The sequence below is a fragment of the Phaenicophaeus curvirostris genome, chromosome 22 (genome assembly GCF_032191515.1).
Source record: "Phaenicophaeus curvirostris isolate KB17595 chromosome 22, BPBGC_Pcur_1.0, whole genome shotgun sequence".
NCBI classification, from domain to species: Eukaryota; Metazoa; Chordata; class Aves; order Cuculiformes; family Cuculidae; genus Phaenicophaeus; species Phaenicophaeus curvirostris.
Window position 1 is genome coordinate 7,363,084 of NC_091413.1, and position 24,251 is coordinate 7,387,334.

Here is a 24,251-nt window from a genome sequence, read left to right on the forward strand (position 1 = left end):
GAGCAGCCACGTGGGTGCAGAAGCTGCATCGAGCGGGAGCCGGATGCAGAGGGGCGAGCGTTGCGCTTCCTGCACCAGGATAGTTTACTAAGTGGTCAGTGGAGGCAACGTGACTGAGTCGTCCCTCATGAATTCCGTGGCACCACTGCCTTGCTCCTCTGCAGTCTCATGGATTTAGCACGTGCCTTATGTTGCTTTGCCAAGGGAGCCACTTTTTGTGCGGGTCTGTCACCGGGGTGGGATTTGTAAATCCTTCTGGCCAGCCTGGCTTTTGACTCACTCCAGCCTCACATCCATTATCCGCTCTAGTTCTTCCCTTGGGGGGCAAACCAGGGGTGAGGGATCCCCTCGGGAGGGTAACCACACCACATAACGCTCTCTGACAACCAAGCTCACTAATTACAAGGTGCTGTCACAATTGCCAATAAAAGCATTGAGTCACGCAGACGAGGATGTGAGTGCTTGGTGGCTGAAACGCCCAATCCCGAGTCCCTTTGTTAACAAATGAGGATGGAAAGCGTTTTAAAATCAAAACATTTGTGCCTGGTTGTAGAAATGGAGGTGGCCCTTCCTTGCTCCCCTTCTACGTCGTATTCTTCCTGCTAACTTCAGGCTGTGAATATTGAGCAAAGCATCTTATGTATTTTTATATCCTGCCCCAAAGAGTTAAAAATCCCTTGGGAAGAGGGTAGGAAGCAGACTGGCATGTGGTGGGAGTGGGATGGTGCCTCCTGAGCTTGTCCAAGGAGAACAGGAGCTGCCTTTAAATGCTGAGAGCAGGGAATTTTCCAGGTAAATCCGTAACTGCACGGTGGGTGCTTTAAGGGATCAGAACGTGCTTATTTTGCTTGGAATAAAACGGAGACTTGGGGCATTCAAAACATCCAGGAAAACTGTGGGAGACGAGGAAGTCTGCTGCACCATGGGATTATACAGGTGTATATTATACATTTTAACATAAATTAGTATGTCTATTACATATAATATACTACTAATAATATGAATAATATGTATAGAATACACCTGCATGATATATAATATAACTAATATACATTATACACTATAACACTGCACTGCATCTAGTGCCTCCGGAGTGATGAGTGCCAGCTGGTGCTGTACAGCTCATTTTCCTTCTATCCAGAGCATGCTTTAAATCCCCAAATTCACCTGTAAAGAACAAACTGGTGCATTAGATCTGCTGGGCTTATTTAAAAGGGGCTGACGTTAGCTTGCTGGTCTCCCCAGTGACTTGTTTGGGATCAGGTTTTAACACTTCATCCTCGGGACTGCAACTACGTGGTTGTGTGTGCATCTTAGGGGACAGCACCCACCTCCCCCTGTTCAGCAGGAGAGGTTTGCCTGCTTCCCCAGACAGCTCTGAGCCTTGTTGGGATCTCACTCAACACTTCTGCTTCTCTGTGTGTTGGGGCACAACAACCCTGGGCAGTGCTACAGACTAGGAGAAGTCTGGCTGGAAAGTGCCTGGAGGAGAAGGACCTGGGGGTGTTGGTGACAGCGACTGACCATGAGCCAGCAGTGGCCCAGGTGGCCAAGAAGGCCAATGGCATCTTGGCTTGGATCAGAAACGGCGTGACCAGCAGGGCCAGGGAGGTTCTTCTCCCTCTGGACTCGGCACTGGGGAGACCGCTCCTCGAATCCTGGGGTAAGTTCTGGGCCCCTCACCACAAGAAGGATGTTGAGGCTCTGGAGCGAGTCCAGAGAAGAGCAACGAAGCTGGTGAGGGGGCTGGAGAACAAGAGGAGCAGCTGAGAGAGCTGGGGGTGTTTATCCTGGAGAAGAGGAGGCTGAGGGGAGACCTCATTGCTCTCTCCAACTCCCTGAAATGGGGTTGTGGAGAGGAGGGAGCTGGGCTCTTCTCCCAAGTGACAGGGGACAGGACGAGAGGGAATGGCCTCAAGCTCCGCCAGGGGAGGTTCAGACTGGACATTAGGAAGAAAATTTTCCTGGAAAGGGTCATTGGTCCCTGTCAGAGGCTGCCCAGGGAGGGGGTTGAGTCCCCTTCCCTGGAGGGGTTTAGGGGACGGGTGGACGAGGTGCTGAGGGACATGGGTTAGTGACTGATGGGAAAGGTTGGACTCGATGATCTGGTGGGTCTCTTCCAACCTGGTGATCTATGATTCTATGATTCCAGCCACTGGTGGAGCTGAGAAAAGGAGTTTTATACCCTGGCTCAGCTTGAACCCAAGTGCTTCCCAGGGAGTTTCTTCCCCAGTTTCCAAAGCTGCCAAACTGGCTGGGCTGTTCTGTGACTGCAGGGAAAGAGAAGGGTTGGTCTGGCTTGTTTTCTCCTCCAAGCGCTTGCTCAGCCGTCCCTGCCAAGGAGGTGTTTATAAAGGAGGGGTGGGAAGCATCAGAGCTGGGTTTGCCTTTACTTTCAGTTCCATTTTCAATTATCAGGACTGAACACTGCCAAGGCCATGAGCCAGCCCTCAGGGATGACCTGAACCACAGCAGGAGGGGTTATTATTCATCTCTTTTATTCCCCCCCCTCCATTAAGCCTTTGCCCCCGCCCTGGCTCTGTCCTGTGTGGGTGAGAGGCCCCTGTTTCTAGGAGCTTTTCCCACCCATGGTGGTTTGGGTTGAGCAACATCTCTCTGGCTCATTTTTGGTTCCAGGGTGCCACCAGGCACGTGAACCTTAGCAGAGAGACGGGTCCCCTGTGCATCCCAGGGTTGGGAAGCCCGTGGTGGGGAGGTGCCACACAGGCCACCCCATTTTCCCCTCACACCACTGAAGGTTTCTCTACATTTTCTCTTTTCCCTGCCAGCACCCGGGCTCACAGCGCAGCTGGTGGCCCCAAACAGGAGCCTGCCTGGACTCTTAGAAGTCACCCAACACAGTTGTCCCCTCTGGGGCATGGGAGGTACCCAACACCATCTCCCCTCGTGTCCCCTGAGCCATGAGGGACCTAACTTCATCTCCCCTCGTGTCTCCACACTGTCCTCAATGCTGTTTCCTCTCCTCAAGCTCCTCACTGAGCCCAGGGCTGCAAGGGACACCCCTTTATGTAACGGGTTGGGTTGGAAGGGACCTCCAAGGCCATCCTGTTGCACCTGCCATGGGCAGGGACACCTCAGGGAATCACAGAATCACGGAATCACCAGGTTGGGAAGGACCCACTGGATCATTGAGTCCAACCATTCCCATCAAACCATGTCCCTCAGTGCTTCATCCACTCATCCCTTAAACCCCTCCAGGGATGGTCACTCAACCCCCTCCCTGGGCAGCCTCTGCCAGTGTTCAACGACCTTTTCCATGAAAAATTTTCCCCTGATTTCCAATCTGAACCTCCCACTGGCTCAGGGCCTCCAAGCCCCATCCAACCTGCCCTTGAACCCCTCCAGGGATGGGGCAGCCACCCCTGCTCTGGGCAGCCTGTCCCAGGGCCTCCTCACCCTCACAGGAGAACATTTCTCCTCAAGATCTCACCTCAATCTCCCCTTTTCCAGCTCAAACCCCTCCTCCTCATCCTCTCCCTCCCCCAGAGCCCCTCCCCAGCTTTCCTGGAGCCCCTTTCAGCGCTGGAAGCTGCTCTAAGGCCTCTCCTCCAGCCTCCACAACCCCAACCCTCCCAGCCCGTCCTCCTGGAGGAGGTTCTCCACCCCCTGGGGTCCCCCCCTGATCCCGGTCCCGGTCCCTCCCCCTCCCTGACCTCAGTTCCTGCCCGTCACGCGGCGGCCGCGCCGCCCATGGGCGCCGGGAACCATGGAGCCCGGCGAGGTGAAGGACCGGATCCTGCACAACATCTCCCTCTCCGTCAAGAAGGTGAGGCGGGGGGACCCTGCTGGGGGGTCCTCAGGGCTGTCCCCAGCCCCACAGCCCTGGCACGGGGGGGGTCCCCCCCCCGTGCCAGGGCTGTGGGGCTGGGGACAGCCCTGAGGACCCCCAAGTCCAGAGCTTTGGGGCTGGGGACAGCCTTGGGGACCCCTTAGTGCCAGGGCTGTGGGGCTGAGACCTCCTGTGCCAGGGCTGTGGGGTTGAGATAGAGCCCTGGGGACCCCCAAGTCCAGATCCTTGGGGCTGGGGACTCTCTGTGCCAGGGGTATGGGGCTGGGAACAGCCCTAAGGACCTCCCAGTGCTAGTGTATGTGGCTGGGGACCCCCAAGTCCAGGGCTGTGGGGCTGGGGACTCTCTGTGCCAGGACCATGGGGCTGAGGACAGTCCTGGGGACCCCCCAGTGCCAGGGCTATGGGGCTGGGGACAGCTCTGAGGACCCCCCAGTGCCAGGGTTGTGGGGCTGAGACCCCCTGTGCCAGGGCTACGGGATTGAGGACAGTCATGGGGACCTCCCAGTGCCAGGGCTGTGGGGCTCGGGACAGCCCTGGGGACCCTTCATGCCAGGACTATGGGTCTGGGGACCCCCAAGTCCAGGGCTGTGGGGCTGGGGACCCACTGTGCCAGGGCTGTGGGGTTGAGGACAGCCCTGGGGACCCCCAAGTCCAGAGCTTTGGGTCTGGGGACCCTGTGCCAGGGTTGTGGGGCTGAGACCCCCTGTGCCAGGACTATGGGCTTGAGGACAGCCCTGGGGACCCTTTGTGCCAGGACTATTGGTCTGGGGACCACCAAGTCCAGGGTTTTGGGGCTGAGGACCCCCCAGTGCCAGGGCTGTGGGGCTGGGGACAGCCCTAAGGATCCCCCAGTGCCGAGGCTTTGGGGCTGAGACCCCCTGTGCCAGGGCTACGGGATTGAGGACAGTCCTGGGGACCTCCCAGTGCCAGGGATGTGGGGCTGGGGACAGCCATGGGGACCCTTTGTGCCAGGACTATGGGTCTGGGGACCCCCAAGTCCAGGGCTGTGGGGCTGGGGACCCCTATGCCAGGGTTGTGGGGCTGAGACCCCCTGTGCCAGGACTATGGGGTTGAGGACAGCCCTGGGGACCCTCTGTGCCAGGGCTATGGGACTGGGGATCCTTTGTACCAGGAGTGTGGGGCTGGGGACAGCCCTGGGGAACCCCCGGTGCCAGGGCTATGGGGCTGAGACCCCCTGTGCCAGGACTGTGGGCTTGAGGACAGCCCTGGGGACCCTTTGTGCCAGGACTATGGGACCACCAAGTCCAGGGCTTTGGGGCTGAGGACCCCCCAGTGCCAGGGCTATGGGGCTGGGGACAGCCCTGGGTACCCACCCAGTGCCAGGGCTGTGGGGCTGAGACCCCCTGTGCCAGGGCTGTGGGGTTGAGAAAGAGCCCTGGGGACCCCGAAGTCCAGATCTTTGGGGCTGGGGACTCTCTGTGCCAGGACCATGGGGCTGAGGACAGTCCTGGGGACCCCCCAGTGCCAGGGCTATGGGGCTGGGGCCAGCTCTGAGGACCCCCCGGTGCCAGGGTTGTGGGGCTGAGACCTCCTGTGCCAGGACTATGTGGTTGAGGACAGTCCTGGGGACTCCTCAGTGCCAGGGCTTTGGGGCTGGGGACCCTCTGTGCCAGGGCTATGGGGCTGGGGACAGCCCTGGGAACCCCCTAGTGCCAGGGCTGTGGGGCTGGGGACAGCTCTGCCTCGGGGTGTCCCTGGCTCTGCCTCTGGCTGGGGACACACCTGGAGTACCCAACCACACCAGGTGCTTGGGGCTGAGCCCTAAGGACCCCTCCCACCCAAGCCATGGCGCTGGGAACACCCTGGAGACACTGGGGGATCCTGGGTCAGGCCTGCGGGATGAAGGACACCCTGCTGTCCCCTCAGCTGGAGGCTGGGGACACCTTTAGGGATCCCTCGGTGCGGGTTTGGGACCCCGGCCCACCCTGCCAAAGGGACACAGCCAGGGCCTCCCTGGAGCCTCTGTCTGGTTAGGATACAGTGGGATTCCTGCTTTTCAAAGGGCTGCTTTCTCCTGCCAACAGGGGCTCCTTGGGCAATCCCTTTTCCACTGGGGAGCTGAAACACTCTTTTAAGAAAGGAAAGTGCCCTGCTCGGAACCCTCAACACGAGGGCTCCGGAAACACGTCCCATCACACCTCATCTCTCGCCTTGTCCTCCTCCTTGCCTCTCATTCCTCCTCACCTATCGGCTTCTGCTGCCCACGAGTGTTTCCCGAAGCCCGTGGGCAGCGTTGGCACAAAGGGACCAGGGCACTGGAGTCTGTTTGGGGAGTTTCAGGGGAGTGTTGTAAGGACAAATGGGAAATCCGGGGCTGGGACTCACGTCCTGCCTGGTCCATGTGTGACTTCCAGCCCTCTTCGAGAAGGAGCACAAGCTCTGTTTGGAAAGGGAGCCTTGTTTGTTTTCATCCCGTGTTTTGTGGGAAAGGAGTCTTCCTGGACTCGCTGATGTTTCTCTAGTTGTTGAGTTTCCACTGCCTGCTGGAACAGGACTTTTCCTGAACCAGATTCATCTGTGAAAACTTGTCTTACGGAGACTATCGTAAGTGAATTCCCGGCACCGTTAAGGAATGGATGGTCTGACATTGCCTTTGGGATGTAGGATGGATGTGCAAACCTCTCCCAAGCTTTCTCTTCATGGGTGACCCTGTCCTCTGGTCTCTCACCTTTCCATACTCTAAAAATTCAGGAAAATCTTTTATCTACCTGGAAATTGGTGGATATTCCATCTTCTCCACACTCTATTGGAACGCTCTGCAGCCTCAGTTTCCCCATGTGTGTAAGGATGTACTGCTTCCCACACAGGATTTGTTGGACAGAGTTTTATTTCCTCTCAGAAAATCCTTGGAAATGCTCTAAATTCAACATTATGGGTATTTTCATTATTATCACGCACACCTCTGCCTTGATCTACCTCTGTCTCTGCTGGCTCCCGTCCCAGTCCAGCAGCAAAGATGGATTTGGGAGTTTTTCCATCTTTCCATCCTCTTTTGAGTTCTTGTTCTGAGCAAGAAAGCTCCAGGAAAAGTGGAAACTGATGTGAAGCTTCAGGCTGGTGGACTTGCTTCCACCATCCCAGTGAAACCGAGCCCATCCATGTGGTGGAGGTCAGTGCCAGTGTATCCCTGGGATGCAGTTCTCCCTCCTTGAGGACATCGCTCCCCTTCCGCTATGGAACCACTAACTTTTCCCAACGCTACTCTCTCTGCCTTCAGCCCTCGAGTCCCTGATGTTTCTCTTTTTGGCTGCATTGGTGGGTAGATCAGCAATGGAGGGGAGCGGGTACTTCCTACATCGCCCTAGGAAACCATAGAATGGTTTGAGTTGGAAGGGACCTTAAATATCACCTAATTCCAACCCCCCTGCCATGGGCAGGGACACGTCCCACTGGATCAGGTTGCTCCAAGCCCCATCCAACCTGGCCTTGAACACTTTCTGGGCTCCTCATCCTCCTTTCCCTACTTCTGGGTCTTGAGTAACTCCTCATTGCTGGGATTGTGTCACAGGGTGTGGAGCTTTCCAACTATCTCGCCTCTGATTTCAAAAGCTTCCTAGGTGCGTGGGCTGCCCAATCCTGACTTTCACCACTGTGGCAGGTTGGAGATGCGGAGCAGAGGGTTTGGTTGTTTCAGGGTGACAGGCGCTTCTCTTTTCTCAGCTTCAGATACAAAGAAAAGTCCAGAGAAGTCATGGATGCTCCATCCCTGGAGATGTCCAAGGCCAGGCTGGTTGGGGCTTGGAGCCCCTGATCCAGTGGGAGGTGTCCCTGCCCATGGAATGGGACTGGGTGGGCTTTGAGGTTCCTTCCAACCCAAACCGTTCCATGATTCTGTGATTCTCCAGGCAAGGCTTGTGCCACCTGCAGCTCTGACTTCACCTGGTTATGACTTTGGTTTCTCTGGGTGCTCCTGCATTTCAGGAGTGGGGGATTGAAGCAAAGCCGCAAGTAAATTCTGTTCAAACCAACAGTGAAACAAGTGCTTCAATTCCAAGTGAATCCCTCCGCAAACAGGACCATCTCTAATTTTCCTAGGAATAGATGAGGGATGGAGCACAGCTGGAAAAAGCAGGGATACAAACCTGCTTGGAGAGGGCAATTCCAAACCTGTGGGTTTCTCTGTGATACCCAAGTGCCGGATCTGGACTGTTCACATTCTTCACCTGTATCTTGGAGATCAGCAGTGTGAGATCAGGCCTCAGCTGCAGACAGAGGCACAGAACATCGCACGCAGACACCCAGTAAATTGTCCTCTGCAGCTGGAGAGATTTCCAGAAGCTTCTGCTCACGGTGGCTTCAGGAGAGGTTGGGAAGGAGTTGAGTCCATGCTTCAATTCCAGTGCACGTCCAAGGGAACTGTGAGCACGGTGTGGATTTCCCATCTACAGCTCCTCTCTGTCCTCCCTGGGAGATCTGAGTTAGCTCAGAGCAGCACTTTCTGCTCTGATTACGCGGACAGTGCGATGCCGCGGAGCTTGCTGCTTCTGTCTCGTGACCTTTCTTTTCCCCTTTCCCATCTCATGCTCCCTCACCCTGCATTCTGGTGACAGGCTGCGCTCCAGACAAATTACTGTGCAAATTGTTGTTGAACCTTTATGGTTTTTTTTAAAGAATTAGGGCTTTATTGAGGCAGAAAGCTGAGGAACAGCATTTTATGGCTCAACGTGCACTTACTGCTTCCTGTGCAGAGCTGTGTCCACTCCAGGGCTTGTGTTCTTCTAGGAGACATCACTGTGTGACGCAGCGGTGGGGAGAGAGCTGCCTCCTGGTGCTTCCCAGTTGAACTCTTGCCTTGATAAGCAAATTCGAAATGCCAGCAGCTTAATATCCGTCCTCAACCAAGCATCTCCTAAAAGCTGTTGCAGGTGACCTGGTCCACGCTGGTAGTGTAGATGTTTTGTATTCTCCTGTTGGATTTCCACACCCTTCTGGACACCGCAGTGGGTTAAAGAGGGATTTGTTGTTGTCCTGCTTGTGGTTATGTGGCAAAAATGCAAAGTCCTTAAACAATACTTCTCGTTGGCAATTCCAGGAGCCAAACTTAACAATCAGAAACGATCTGAATCCAAGATTCTGGGGCTTCTCTCTGTTTTTCACACTTTCCTCCTGGCTTTGAAGGACACACATTCCCACGAACTCCAGACCGGCTCATGCCAGTCAGGTGGAGTGATGGGTTTTGTCGATGTTGCAGGAGTTCTTGTGAGAAGCTCTGGCTCTGCTCTGACTTTGGGATGGTTTCCACTTCCCCTACAGTGAATTAATGCTGTGGCTTTTCTGCTTGTCTCCGCATCAGATTTTCAGCCCTGTACCAGAGAAAGGCTCCCGGGCTCCTTGAGCTCTGCCTTGCAGCATCTCTGCTCCTCCTGCATGGCAAGGGAGGGTAGATTTGGGGACAGCTGTGCCCCTGGAGAGAAGCAGGTAGAATAGAATAGTTCGGGTTGGAAGGGACCTTAAAGGTCATCTAGGTAGCGCTGGAGCGGAGCATCCCTCTCCAGACGATGGAGAGAGCGCACTCATCTCTGGCTGGGTGGGTTCTGGAGATGTGAAAACAGCCAAATAGCAACTTGCCTTCTACTTCCCGTTGAGTGGTGTCTCGCTGGCTCTAAGACCACAGGGGTTTTATCTCCACCAGGGTATTTCCTCTCGCTCCTCTTTACTCAAGGCCACATCCTCTGTGTCTGTGGGGAGTGGGCAGCAGGCATCGACATCGGTATGTGCACGCTGCTCTCCTTGGCACGCCTGGTGTGTCCCATCGCCCCGTGTACCAGGTTTCTTGGATTCCTGCAGCTGAAGCTGGCAGCAGCCTCGTGGAGCTTGTGAGTCTGCCGTGGAGACACAGGATCACTCGGGTGCTTTTAAGAAGTCTATGAATGCTCGCAGCTCTGACACTGCATATTTTAGTGGCCCTCTGAGGGGTCAGCCACTGTTTGATGAGCAAATGAAGTCATTTGTGGCTGTGCTCGGAGTGCAACTGAATTTATCCAGAGCAGTGGTGGCTGCCCCATCCCTAGAGGTGGTTAAGGCCAGGTTGGATGGAGCTTTGGGCAACCTGATCCAGGGGGTTTGAAATTGGAGCGTCTTTAAGGTCCCTTCCAACCCAAACCATTGTATGAGTCTGTTTCTTGGGTTACTTGTATTCCAGGGTTTCTCTCTTCTGAAATTCCTGATGCTGCATCCTGATACAGGCCTGGTGATGATAGGATGTTTGTCATCCACAGTCGCAAGGGGGTTGGATTCTGCAGGTACCTAAACTGATGTTATCTCTCTACCCAGAGGAGATGATCTCAAAGCCAGTTCTGAACCTGCTGCTGGACAAGGCTACGATAACCTCTTTGGGGAGGAAAAAAATCCCATTTGCTCTCCTACTGCTAACGCAAAGAGTTTTGCTGGGAGAGCAGCTGGTTTAGGAGGATGAATTTTGGCAGTGGGTTGTGTGCAAGGAGCTGAAGCAATGCCTGGGAGCCTCTCTGCCTCCGATTGCACAAGTTCAGTAGCCGCTGAGCGATTTCAGCTTTCCCCTCTTCTGATATCCTGATCCAAGCAGAGAAACTGAAAATAACTGTGGGCTGGAGGACTCGGCCAGCGTGAATTCAAAGCCCGTAAAGCAGCAGCACCGCTACTGAGACTTGCAGGGCACAAGCTGCCCTGTGCCTGCTTGTGTGTTTTCCACTGCCCGGTGTATTTACCAACCAGACTTGGTTTTCCCGTCCCGTGAAATCTGGTTTTGCTGTTGTGCTGAGCCTGTGACCTTTCCGTCTGCCTTCAGTGAGCACAGGGATCCTGTTCCACAGGGAGCGGCCCCTGCGCTCTGCTCGCCGTGGTAGAGGGATGGGACATGTCACCGCTGGAAAAACTCATGGCCTTGGCTCAGCCGCACACAGGTCCAGCCTGCTGCGAGGTTTGCTGCTCAGAAATAACGAAGGAATGCCCTGGAAAAGCCTTCAGGGTGTGGGAGCTGATGAGTGTTTGCGTGCCAGGAGGTGACACTTGCAGATGATTCAAGGCTCTGTGTTTGCAGCCGTGAAGCATCTTTGCTGTGGGTTTCAGCTTCACCTCTGTCAGGCTCCTGTCTCTGCAGGTCACGAACGTGCTCTGCTTCTCTCCAGGCTGCTCCAACATCACTTGTGGTGCCTTCGCATCTCAGCCTGTTGATGTATTCCATCACGAAAGCCACCTTGGCGAGGTGTACTGAGTCCAGGACAGGAAGCTGGGAACTGAGGCCAGTGCTGGTTTGGAAGTTTCTTGTAAGAAATTTTGAGTCAGACCATGTGTGTAGCCTTCAAAATGTCCTGCGGGAGCTGAAGTTTCAGGTCTTTGAGTTATACAAGTGTAAAACCATATCCTGGGCTGCATCCAGAGCAGTGGGACCAGCAGGAAGGGAAGGGATTCTGCCCCTTTGCTCCGCTCTGGTGAGACCCACCTGGAACCCTGCATCCAGTTCTGGAGTCCTCAGCACAGGAAGGACATGGAGCTGTGGGAGTGAGTCCAGAAGAGGCCACAGAGATGTTCCGAGGGCTGGAGCATCTCCCATCCAGGGTCAGGCTGGGAGAATTGGGGCTGTTGAGCCTGGAGAAAAAAATGCTGTGGGGAGACCTTAGAGCAGCTTCCAGTGCTGAAATGGGATCTAGGAAAGCTGGGGAGGGGCTCTGGATCAGGGAGGGCAGGGACAGTATGAGGGGGACAGATTTGAGCTGCAAGAGGGGAGATTGAGATGAGATCTTGGGGAGAAATGTTTTGCTGTGAGGGTGGGGAGGCCCTGGCCCAGGCTGCCCAGAGCAGGGGTGGCTGCCCCATCCCTGGAGGGGTTCAAGGCCAGGTTGGATGGGGCTTGGAGCCCCTGATCCAGTGGGAGGTGTCCCTGCCCATGGCAGGGGTGGGACTGGATGGGCTTTGATATCCCTTCTGACCCAAACCATTCGATGAGTCTATGAAGAGAGAATAACACCCCTGCCTCAAAATTCAGCATGGCTTTGAGTGGTGTGGAGGACTAGGGATTTTCTAGGCTGCTTGATTCAGCCTCCTCTTTATCCATTAGCCGTTGCGTGTCTGTACTCCCCTGAGTGGGTACCGGAGTGCTGGTTTCTCGTCGATCTTCTCACATGCCTGTCCTGTCCTTCCCTGTTACCTCTTCCCATGGGACTGAGCTCCCATCACCTGCCTGGGATGAGCTCTCTCACCTTTTTGTGGTGCTCCCTGAGCTCCAGGCTTGCTCCTGAAGGCCCTCAGCTCCGGGTGCAGCCCCGGACTGAGCGCTAAGACCCAGAGCTGGCTTCTTAATCAGCATTTTTTTAATCACGTTGCTAGACAGCTTTGCGAGCTGCGCTCCCAGGAAGCCTCATGGGTTTGCTCTTGCTGCAGAGAGTTGTTCTGGCTGTGGCAGGTGGGTAACGTGCCACCATCCTCGTCCATTCCTGCAGCCTGGTGGAAAAGCAAGCACTGGGAGCAGGCTTGGCAAGAGTTTTGAGTCCAGCGAAGGGTTTGCACCTCCAGCTGCCCTCAAAGAAAGCCTCCTACTTGATAGCTTGGAGAAAGCGTCTTTCCAGCTGCTGGCGAAGATGGGGAGGGGATGGGAACTGAGGCAGAAAAAAGGCTGCTGCAGTTTGTTGTGTTTGGCTGGCTGCTTGCTGCATTGTGGCGCTGCTTTCGGCTGCATTCCTGGAGCTGGGAGAGCTCGACAGGCAGGGAGCTGGTGGGACACAGGAGGCTCCTGACCAGGCTCTTTGCTTTGATTTCACTGTGTTTGTCCTGCCAGGGAAATACCAAGCGGAACAAGGGAAATGAACTTGGTGTTGGAAAGCTGCTAGTGAAACATCTGCGAGGCAGATTTACAGAGGGGAGGCTGAGACTCTGTGGCCGGTCAGGAATGATACACACGAGTCTGGACACTATTTCATAGAATCATAGAATCACCAGGTTGGAAAAGACCCACCGGGTCATCGAGTCCAACCATTCCCATCAATCACTAACCCATGTCCCTCAGCGCCTCGTCCACCCGTCCCTTAAACCCCTCCAGGGAAGGGGACTCAACCCCCTCCCTGGGCAGCCTCTGACAGGGACCAAGGACCCTTTCCGTGAAAATTTTTTTCCTAACGTTCAGCCCGAACCTCCCCTGGTGGAGCTTGAGGCCATTCCCTCTCGTCCTGTCCCCTGTCCCTTGGGAGAAGAGCCCAGCTCCCTCCTCTCCACAACCTCCTTTCAGGCAGTTGGAGAGAGCAATGAGGTCTCCCCTCAGCCTCCTCTTCTCCAGGCTAAACACCCCCAGCTCTCTCAGCCGCTCCTCTTGTTCTCCAGCCCCCTCACCAGCTTCGTTGCTCTTCTCTGGACTCGCTCCAGAGCCTCAACATCCTTCTTGTGGTGAGGGGCCCAGAACTGACCCCAGGATTCGAGGAGCGGTCTCACCAGGGCCGAGTCCAGAGGGAGAAGAACCTCCCTGGCCCTGCTGGCCACGCTGTGTCTGATCCAAGCCAAGATGCCATTGGCCTTCTTGGCCACCTGGGCCACTGCTGGCTCATGGTCAGTCACTGTCACCAACACCCTCAACATTTCAGTAGGATTCTGGAGATAGTTCAAAGGAGCACTGCAAGAATTGTTAGATTTGCGGAACATACTTTGCAATGTGCCTTCCTGATTCCTTTTTGGCATCTCTTGCAGCACAGGAGCTCCGTAAATAGACCTGGAGAGCTTTGTGCTCATTGAGAACCAGTGCAATTAGTAGGCTATAAAGTTGGGCAAGGAAAACCCTTTCTTGTGTGGGGTGGGGTGAGGCGTGTCACTGTGGGAAAACTCAACTTGGAGTTGATAAACAGCATTTAAGGGGAGCTTCTCCTCGATAGGAACGACGTGCAGTTGTTAGGAGTGCAAACCCTGCGTTCCACTCTGTGCAAACCAGCTCTGTTCCCTTTGCACAAACACCCTCCTGCTCCACTTTCTTCTCAAATGTGTTTAATTCACCAGCCTTGAGTGTTTGGGCTCTGGAGGAGCTTTTGTAACCAGTTTGTCAAGGAGGGTTTTGTCCCACGCTGTTGCAACACCCGTGCTGTGACCCTGCTGGGGCTGTGGAGTGGTCTCGGTGAATGGTGGGATGCCTTCTGCATGCCGACACGCTTATTTTGGCCGCAGGAATGTCTATAAATAGTCCTGGGCCAGGGCTCAAGGCGTTCACCATGCCCCACACAAGCCCTTCATCCAAGCCAGCCTTCAACCCTTCCTTCTAGTTTTGGGGGAGATGAAGGGAAAAGCCTCTCTGAGAAACTCAGAGGTGACCAATGCCATGTTTGTTAATACTTTTTAACCCAATTGTTTGCCTCCTTCCTCATTTTCCCTGGCTCGCTGCCCAGGTCTCTCAGGGAGCTGCTTTGTGGATGCTTCATGAAGTTTGGTCTCCACCTCCCAAACAGGTTCATCTGCCACACCGGCATCAGGGAGCGGTTGCTTTCTAATTACTCTGCATCGTTGCTGGCGATGTGCGGAAGAGAAGTGAACGCTCTGTATTTCCAGAGCAGTGCCACATCGCTCCTGCTTGTGCTCCACAGTCGGAGTCCGGAGCTGGGATGGTCTTTGCCTCTGCCCTAAGGTGCTCGTGGTCGTAATCCCTACAAGATTTTCAGCGGGGTGGGTCTTGGAGCAGGGCAGCCTTTGAGAAATGAAGCATGTTGCCCGGTTGGGAAGGTATTTCCTCGTGCCTTTTCTCCACGTGTGTCTTCACCCTCCTCCCAAGCCGAAGAAGTCACCCCATCAGCTTTTGCAACTCTCAGCCTTTTGCCACCCTCGCTGTAGGGATGGCTCTACCCAGGGGATTCTGAGGCTTGCTCTGTCTTGTTTCCTCCCTGGCTGCGTGGCAGCTCCGTGGGGATTCACCCGGCTGATCCCTTTGGGGTCTCGTGCTCTGGTGAGCTGTGCACGTCCTTTGCTCGGGGCTGTGTCCGTGTTTATTTTGGAAGGGTGCTGGAAACACCATCATCCCCTGATGCACGTGCCACCCGGAGAGTGTAGGGGCACGTTTTTGTGCCTGGGGGAAGGAGTGAGCCCTCGGTGTGTTTCCCTGTGACCAGCGGCTCCTAAACTGCTGTGAATTCAGTGCCCGAACCCAAATCCAAAACCGCTGAGCGTGTGTTTCCCGCTGGTCCCACGTGCCCAGGGCTGGTGTGACCCCGTGACAGAGCAAAACAGATTCGTGCCAGCTCGTCCTCAGGCTCCTGACATTGCAGAGGGGCAGATCGGAGCCTTTTGGGGTAGGTTTGCTCTCGACATCCATTTGGGGCTGGATTTTGGAGCTGCCTCCCCTGGAACGGGTGCAGCACAGTCGCTGTGCGGGGCAGGAGGCTGCGTGCTCCTTGCAGAGCAGCTAAAAGCAATGCCAAGCCTTAGTATAGCGCAGAACGAGCCCTTCAAAACCTAAATCCCATCATGGGGAGAAGGTTTGGCTTCCCTACGGAAGGGAAATGAGTTTGTCAGAAATTCCCTGGTGCTTCTTGATGTTTGGAGATGTTGAAGTGAGACAAGCGCTGTTTGCATCCACTGGTGATGGGAGCAGGTCGGTCTGTGAGCAAAAGAGAGGGTCAGAAGCTGAAATGACTGCAGGAAGGACTGTAAGAAAGATCTCAGTTATTTTTGGAGAAGGAAGGAAAGAAAAAAGAGGAAATGCTTCTATTTGCTCATCTTTTTCGCTACCCAGGCTTGGAGTTTCTCTGTCACGGGGAATTCCTCCAGCCGGTGCCACAGACAGGCTCCAAGTTCTCTCCAAGATGAACCTCCCCAAGCTGTGTGTCCAGAGCTTCTCCTTGCTTTTAGTGGTGAGATAATGGAGAGACTGATCTATATTTGTGTCCCCCTCGCTGTCTCCCACAGCTTCATTGCCTCAAGCCAGCACGGAGCCTGTGAAACCCCTGGAACAGGAATCCTCCTCCGAGGGTGCCCCAGCTCTGCACAGGAACAGCACACGAGGGACAAGCTGGGAATTTCTGCCTTCGAATCCTGGCTCACAGCCTGTATGGCAGGGGCTTTGCTTCCTGCCTCAGTTTCCCCACAGTGGGATATTTCAGTGAGCTCCAAACAGCTCGTGGAGACCATCCTCATCTCTTCATCTCTCCATTGCCTGAGGGTTATGGCTCTAAACTCTGACTTTGTTTCTTCCTCTGGTGTCCTGGCTGCAGGTAGCTCCTGAAGCAGTTCTTGAAGAGGGGGATTTTAGATCATTCTTCTCCCTGCGTGGGTCTGGGCTGTGTGTGAATAGCATAAATCTTCTGGGTTGGCCTCCTCCCCAAAACAGCTGGGAGCTGCTGAGCTGAAACGCTTCTGGTCTCACCTGGGTGTCGTTGAAAAGTCTGTGCATCACCAGAGCACCTGCGTGTAGCTCCGTAAACCACTGCCTGTTTCCTTCCCCAGGGGATTCACCTTCTGGACCAGTGGGGACTGGGGCAGGCTGGGCTGCGCTGTGCCATCCAACAAAAGAATTTGACTGCAATTCTTCGGGCTGAGCAGTTCTTTCCCACGTAAGGGCTGGGACTGGCTCCGTGCAGGAACACGCCTGGCTCTCCTCTCTTACCTAAGAGCTCCAGAGACGAAGGTCTTAGAGCCAGGAGGGTGTTTGAGCTCGATATATTTAAGAGTGTTGTTGGGAGCAGGTTCCCAGGGGCTGTGAGGTGTTCCTGACAACATTTACATCGAGACCAGATGAGTTTCTAAAGGAGCTTCTTTGGCTCCAGCGATAATCCAGGAGGAGGAACCAGTTCCTGGGGTCAAGAGAGACTTGACCAGCACACCACCATCAAGTTTGTGGTTTTAAATGTGCCATCTCGCTGGTGAGGTTTGATGGAGACTGGTGGGTCTCCGGAATAACAGACGTACGGGTGTTGTGGTGGCTCAGCTGACCCGTGCTTGCTCGCCGCCAGCCAGAACAAACAGACGTGGTGTGTACAGCTGAGATTAAATCCTGGGCGATTAAATCTTCCTGCTGGAATGCCAAGTGTTTGCAAGATGGGGACCTACAGAGATCCGTAAGCTTGAGGGGCAGGAGGAAGCCAGTGGGTGAGCCAGGAAGGGATGTGGGGTTCGGGTGGAAGAGGTTTTCTAGCAGGTTTGCAGAAGCACAAGAGCAGTTTATGCTGTGCTCAGCAGAGCCTGGGGCCAGCGCGTGCAATTCAGAGCCAACTTTGCGGCTGCAAACACATTAACTGAGGATGAGTCAACCTGTCCTGATGTTTTAGAGAGCGGCAGCTGCATGATGTGATACATCCTAGCAATGTAGCCTTGTCCCATGTGTGCACGTCTCCATCTGTATCTGTGCTGCCCTCTGCTCCCTCTGAGTCTGGGCTGCTCTTCAGCCACAGACGATCTGTCTCAGCCTGCGTTTGAAAGTCTGGGGCAGCTCTCAGCTGCCTGGCATCAATACCTGGCATCACGGCGGTCACTCGGGCTACAAGAAAACCTCTGTCTCTTCCCGGGATGCTGAAACTGTGTGGAGATTTAGCTCAGAGAGTGTGTGCTGCACAAATGAGGCTTCTGGACTCTTTCAACCCTGGAAGCAACATTTCTCCCCACGCAGGGTTTCCTGAGAGCAGGACCCTGAGAGTGAGTGGGGGACTTGTCTGTGGCAGAGACAGAAATGGAGTGTGGAGCCTCTTTATTTCTATTGCTCTCCTGCTGTGGAGGAACCACCAAAACCCATCTGCAGCGTTTGCTGCGGAGGAGGAGGCTGTTCAGCCCAGTAGACAGGGAAGTTGGCTGTGCAGCCGTGGCCATCCTGCTGGCCTGGCTGCAAAACATGGACGAGTCTTGGTGGGTGAGGCTCTCTTGATGAGTTCCTGCCTTTAGGGTACTCTTAAAATCAATCGCTACACCCTGTAAGTAGCTTGCATCAAGGTTTGTAAGCTGAGCGCTTCATAAAAGCTACTTAATGCTGGCTGTGAGCATGTTGGCACCTCCATCTGCCTCCTCAGTGGGCTGTAGAGGTGTTTCAGCCATCTCATCTCTTCTTTTTGCAGCTGCAGAGCTACTTTGCTGCCTGTGAAGACGAGACGCCGGCCATCAGAAACCATGACAAGGTCCTGCAGAGGCTCTGCGAGCACCTGGACCACGCTCTGCTCTACGGGTAAGCGTGGAGCTGCCTCTGGGCTGCTGGGTTCCCCTGCTTCTTCCCACAGTTTGCCTGGGGAATGGATGGAGATAAAGCCCTCACTTAACCTTCCTCTGGGCTGCTTCTTCCAGCCTGCAAGATCTTTCCTCGGGCTACTGGGTGCTGGTCGTTCACTTCACCCGCCGGGAAGCCATCAAGCAGATAGAAGTGCTTCAACACGTGGCCACCAACCTGGGGCGCAGTGAGTGTTTGGAGACGCTGGGAAATAACTGCACTGGGCCTCAGGATCAGGTGTTGGGTCAGGGATGTAGCCCGGCTGCTGTGGCTGTGGAACCAAAGTGATCTGGGCTGTGCTCCAGGGAGGGTTTCTGTCAGATGGGGTGCATCTATCACCCCAGAACACCTCGCTGTAGCTATTAGTGCCCAGCACTGCCTCCCCATTGCTGTTTCTGGACTGTGACGGCTGATTTTGATGCAGAACGGTGCCCAGAGACCCACTCTCTGCCTGATTATCTCAACACCTTTCACCTCCCAAGTGACATTCTGCTGAGCGCAGACTCCACCATCACCTCTTCCTACACTAGAATTTGTGTAGTAGCTCCAAATGCACCTGTGCTGATTTACAGCCGTTCTCACTCATGTCTCCTGATCCCTGCTGGAAACGCCAGCAAGTCTCCCATCTCACTGGAGAGACACGGTTGTGTCTGTGCTTCTCTGTGGTCTCTTACTCCCATTCCCACCTGGCATCCTGAATCTGCCCCTTCATCTCCCACTGAACATTTTTCTCCCCTGAGATTTCTGTAATAGTCAGTTGCTCCCCTGAAATGACACAAATGTTGAATGAACACCCTGAGGTATTTTAACCAATTCCTGATTTTTTTTCCAGGCTTGCGTCACTTCCCAGGCATTTCTCCATGGATAAATCTCTCTGCTCTCTTTTCAGGCCGGGCATGGCTGTACCTTGCTCTCAATGAAAACTCCTTGGAGAGCTATTTGCGGCTGTTCCAGGAGAACCTCAGCCTGCTGCACAAATACTATGTCAAGTGAGTATCCCAGCTGCTTAGAGTCACAGAATGTCCTGATTTGGAAGGGACCCACAATTCTCATCGAGTCCAACTCCTGTCCCTGCTCAGGACACCCCAACATTCACACCGTGGGGCTGAGAGCATTGGTCAAATGCTTCTGGAATATTGTCAGGCTTGGGGCTGTGACCGCTGCCCTGTGAGGAAGCTGCAGAGCACAATGAGGTCTCCTCTCAGTCTCCTCTTCTCCAGGCTGAACAAACCAAGTGACTTCAGCCACCCCTCATACTGCTTCCTTTTCTTCTTTTGAGCTGATAGCCCTTCTGGTCAGCAGGAAGCCTTAATTTGCCAGTGGGGAACAAGCAGCTGATCAGGGCTTGATCTTTGTGAGTTTTGCAGATGATTAATTTAAAGGTCCCATGTGTGGACACCCCTATATTGCAGGGCTTGCATGCATCTCTCGGTTAACTGGTTTTACACCTAGGTGTAGCCTTTATGTGCTTCTGTGTTATCCAAAAAGCTGCTGAGCTCTTGTTCGGGGACTTGGCTCTGCTGAAAGCCTGGAAGTCTGGCTGTAGCTGGGTTTGGGGGCAGCACGTAGTGGATGAGCCACACGTGTCTGCCCCTAAGCTCTGCCATTGCTCCTGGGAGACACAGCAGGCTCACAGCTCCGGGGCTGTTTATGCAGCAGCTCGGAGATGTCCACCGAGAAAATCACAGGGCGCTCAGAGCTGTTTCTTCTCTTTCCCACATCTCTAAAGCTCTTTTGTTTTATTCACACTGCAGGAACGCTCTAGTTTGCAGTCACGATCATCTGACCTTGTTCTTAACGCTGGTCTCTGGGCTGGAATTCATCCGCTTTGACTTGGATCTGGTGAGTGATTTATCTCTTTCCCTTGGCTCTGGGAGAGCAGGAATGTGGAGCAGGAGGTGTCATGGGTGTCACAGGTCCAGGGTGTAACTTCTTATTGCCCTGCAGCAGAAAACATGAAGCTGCAGCTTTCAGGAAAGGCTTCAGGATTTGGATCTTTGGAGATGCTTTGGGATCTATTCCTGTTGCTCAGTTCAGGAGAGGAGCGAGGCTGTGTGGCAGATTGATGGGGATGAAGGAGGTGATGCTGGCGTCCCTCCAGGCAGACACAAAGGCACTGGCTAACCCTTGGTGTCACCGTGGAGCCGCTGCGTTTCCTGAAAGGCAGCAGAATTGGACAGCCAGAGGACACTCAAGGACAGCCCCATCATTTCATCTGTGCTAGTAGTTGTCTGGGGCAACTCAGGGCCTGACTCACCCCACGCTTTCCCCTCTGCAGGACGCTCCCTACCTGGATCTGGCCCCGTACATGCCAGATTACTACAAACCCCAGTACCTGCTGGATTTTGAGGACCGCCTGCCCAGCTCCGTGCACGGCTCAGACAGCCTGTCCATCAATTCCTTCAACTCCGTCACCTCCACCAACCTGGAATGGGACGACAGCGCCATCGCTCCATCCAGTGAAGGTCAGTGGGTTTTCGGAGATGGGTGAGGTCAGGACCATGTGCTCCCACATCCCCTTTCGGCTGCGCTGCAGGACCAGGCGAGACTCCAAATGAGGTAGAAAATGACAGACTGGAAGAGGCCAAAGTCAGAAACACAGCAATCGGTCTGTGAGTCTGTCCCATTTCGCCTTGGGAGGTGCAGCAGTCTCAGCATCAGACTGGGAGAGAGAGAAGGACTTTCCCTGCCGATCCCTTCCAGCCACGTTTGCATCCGGGGAGAAATCTCCCCGCGGAATGAAAACCGTGCCCATGTCAGAGTGTGGCTTCCAGTTCAGAGCGGGTGCAACAGGCTGCGGGGGAGCTTTTTTAAGTGCTTATTTGCAGTCCAGACCCCCAAATGTGCTGGAGGTGGTAGGAAAGAGCTTCCAAAGCCTTTCTCCACGTCTGCAGTCTAAGGAAAAGGCCAGCAGTGGTCTCAGAGGTGCTGGATTTCCCTCTTTATGCATCTTAAATAGAGCAGCGGGCTGAGTTGTCATACTTACTCCCCTCTCTCGATCAGAGAGGGCTGGGTGGTGCTTCTGATGGATGAGAAAACACGTGTCTTGCACCCCTTAACCTGCTCCAAGCTAGAGTAGGGAGCCCTTACCCTGCATGAAATGTGTTCGAGTGAAGGAACAGCTCTGCTGCTCCTCTTCTGAGTGCAGAATATGTTGACCCTGTGCCTTGTTTGAGGTCAGTTGGAGCAAAGCAAGATCAGGGGTGCTCTGTGCCGTTAATTGGATGCAGTGAATTCCGAACTGAGTCTGCGTGTGGATGGGTTCCCCCCGAGACAAGGGGCTGCCAGCTGCCTTTTATGTGCAAGATGCTGAGAAGGAACGGCCGGGGAAGCGTGATGCCGATGTGGGGATAAATGTTAGCATTGTTTTTGCAAAGGGCTTTGGAGCACAACACTGTTCTGGGCTCCCTGCAACCTCTCCCCTCGTGCTGTAAGCGTGGAAGGGCTTGCTTTTAGTGACTTCCTTATGCCAAACCTCCAGCATCCAGGTGAGCTGGAGACAGGATGAGGATCCTAGCAGCAAAAGTCACAGGAGGAAGCTTCTCTGTCCCCAGAGGTTTGGTGTAAGCAGCCGTTCCGGTGCTCACCGCACCCCTGGGCTTGTATTCCCGTCCCTCACTCAGCAGAACCTGTCTTGGAGCCAACGCGTCCCCCTGTCCCTGTTGACTGGGCAAGGGGTGTCACGGGTTTGGCTACTCTCCCCAACCCGTCTGGTGGATGGGAGTTTAACGGACAAGAGAAGAGGGGTTTGGAGCAGAGGTCCAGGAGATTTTGGAGCTAGATCTTGGGTTTAGCATCATCACTCTCATCACACATCATTGCTCTCTACAACTACCTGTAAGGAGGTTGTGGAGAGGAGGGAGCTGGGCTCTTCTCCCAAGGGACAGGGGACAGGACAAGAGGGAACGGCCTCAAGCTCCGCCAGGGGAGGTTCAGGCTGGACATTAGGAAAAAATTTTTCATGGAAAGGGTCCTTGGTCCCTGTCAGAGGCTGCCCAGGGAGGGGGTTGAGTCCCCTTCCCTGGAGGGGTTTAAGGGACGGGTGGACGAGGTGCTGAGGGACATGGGTTAGTGATTGATGAGAATGGTTGGACTCGATGACCCGGTGGGTCTTTTCCAACCTGGTGATTCTATGATCATGAGCCATTCCATGTGTCTGGGTAGGTGATCCGTGTCTCAGTTTCCCCATGAGCAGAGGGGTTTGGTGTTGTTGTGGAAATGCCATTCCCAGCTGCAGGACCAGGATGGTGGAGGTGTTAGGGCCTGGGAGGGCAGGCATTGACGTTGTTTCTCCAGTGTGGAGGAATTGAACTTCAATAACTATCTCACTGCTCGTCGTTTCAACAGGAGCATCTCGCTACCCCAGGAGTGTAGGTGGAGCTGGGGATTTTAGGATCAGAGGACAAGTTTTTCCCTTTAATCAGCCCCCTGGCTTTGCAAACGTTAATGAATCAAACATCACAGTATCTATGGGAGGTAAGTGCGAAGTGGGGAAACTGAGGCACGGAGCGATTAAATCGGTTCACTAAGGGGATCCTTGATTAGGTACAGGACACCGACTGGTTTTCTGGTCTAGCTTTACGGCAGCTCGCATAGCAGGGCCTTTGCTGGTCCCGTTGTGGCTCCCATCAGGAACAACCCTTCATGCAGCTGGTTCCCATTTGCATCCATGTTCCCTTATTATTTTCTCATGCATTTCAGATACTGATGGAAGATTGTTTTGTTTCTCTCCTTCCTCCTCTCCCTCCCCAGATCCCCTTCACGCTCTTCCCTCCCTCCCTCCCCACTCCCTGTATTTCTAACGCTGAGTTTTATCCCTCATTTTTGTAGATTATGATTTTGGAGATGTCTTTCCAGCAATGCAGACCATGCCCAGCAGAGACTGGGAAGGTGGGACAATCTCATCTCTTACAGCGTTCTGGTTTTCTCTCTGCATTGCTGCCCCGATGCTTGCTGCATGCTCCCTGGTTCATTTCTTTAACAAGCAACCGCCACATCTTGATGGAATTCGGTAGAGGCAGAAAAGAGCGGAAAAAATCCCCCAGGGTGCGAGGTTGTGCATCTCATCTGTGAGACAAAGCTTTCCCTACATCCTGGCGTGTGCAGGATGCTGCACGTCCCGGAGCAGAAGGATGTTTTCCTGCCTCCGTGTCTTCTGTCACAGAGCTTGCCGTGAGGCTTGAGTTCTGTGGCTGCTCAATACCTTGACAAAAGGAGCTTTTATACCAGGTTACGAAATAAAAGCTGCCAAATCGCCCCCGCTGCGAGGCTGGCAGGCAGGGCCCAGCAACGTCCGTGAGCGGGACCACGCCAGCTGACCTCGTACTGTAGGTTTCCTCCGTGGGGTAAAGCACACGGGGTGCTGACTGAAAAACCTTCACAGATTTCCTGAGGGTCCTGGAAAACAGCGGAATCCGTTCTGCTTTCTTTAATTTGGGGCGTTTTGCAGTGATTCATTGGGGAGATTTTGTTTTCCTTGGACCCTGCTCTCCTGTATCAAAACATCTCTCTTGAAGCCGCAACATCCAGCGCATCGCTGTGCTCAATTGCAGTCACAATGCTATTTAAAAATTCAATTTTATCACTTTTAAACCCAACTCGTCAGCTCTGTCTGGCTGCTACGATCAAGAGCACGTACCCATTTGAGGGGAACTTGTTCTCCCTCCTCCCCGTGCAGTCCCTGTGTGCGTCCTTTCTGTGTCACGGGAGCAGGAGACCTCTCTGCTTTACCTCTGGAGGAAACACACGCGTGCTTTCTCCTTCTCAGCCAAAGGCTGGATGGAGCCTTGGGTCCCAATTGCCTTGGCTGGTGCTGCCTGAACGCTTGGAGAGGTTCTGCCTGAATTCCATGTGGATGGTTCCTGGGCTCTAACATGCTCCATCCCATCTTCTTTCTTCCCCCACGCTCCGAGGTGCTCCTAGAGCTGGTTTAACGCGTCCCTGAAGCATGAATGTGCACCCCGAGAGGACAAACCACGTTTCCAAACCCAACGCTCCTCGAACAGCTTAACCGCAGGTGTTAGGTGCGGGATGGGAGAAGCCAGGTGCAAATCCTGCTGGGATTTCAGACACGAGCCCGGTTCCCATGCGCGGATCCCAGTTGCGGAGCTGGGTTACTCCAGGCTGGGTTACTGCGTGCTGAGCAAACCTCAGCTGTAGCAAAGCTTTCATCGTAATAAGAGGTTTAGAAAGCTGGAGCAGTTCTCAGCAAATGCATTTTGGGGTAAAATTCAGTGTTTCGGACAAAGATTGTGTCGTCTCGACAGAATCAGCAGGGTTTAGGCAGATGTG

At 54.2% G+C, this 24,251-nt stretch overlaps 1 protein-coding gene across 4 annotated transcripts in view; it reads left to right on the forward strand.

The window, feature by feature from the left end:
• The first annotated feature begins 3,677 nt into the window (after positions 1–3,677).
• The window catches only part of PLEKHM2 (pleckstrin homology and RUN domain containing M2), a 31,546-nt gene continuing 10,972 nt past the window's right edge, over positions 3,678–24,251 (forward strand). The window contains exons 1-8 of one of the 4 annotated variants that reach the window (XM_069874883.1): positions 3,678–3,787; positions 17,815–17,921; positions 18,038–18,147; positions 18,850–18,949; positions 19,715–19,802; positions 20,239–20,425; positions 22,308–22,436; positions 22,791–22,850. In XM_069874883.1, the coding sequence (XP_069730984.1) occupies positions 3,728–3,787; positions 17,815–17,921; positions 18,038–18,147; positions 18,850–18,949; positions 19,715–19,802; positions 20,239–20,425; positions 22,308–22,436; positions 22,791–22,850 (841 nt within the window). In that variant the 5' untranslated portion in view covers positions 3,678–3,727. The remainder of the gene's footprint in view (positions 3,788–17,814; positions 17,922–18,037; positions 18,148–18,849; positions 18,950–19,714; positions 19,803–20,238; positions 20,426–22,307; positions 22,437–22,790; positions 22,851–24,251) is intronic. The other 3 variants (XM_069874884.1, XM_069874885.1, XM_069874886.1) reach the window with 3 other exon arrangements.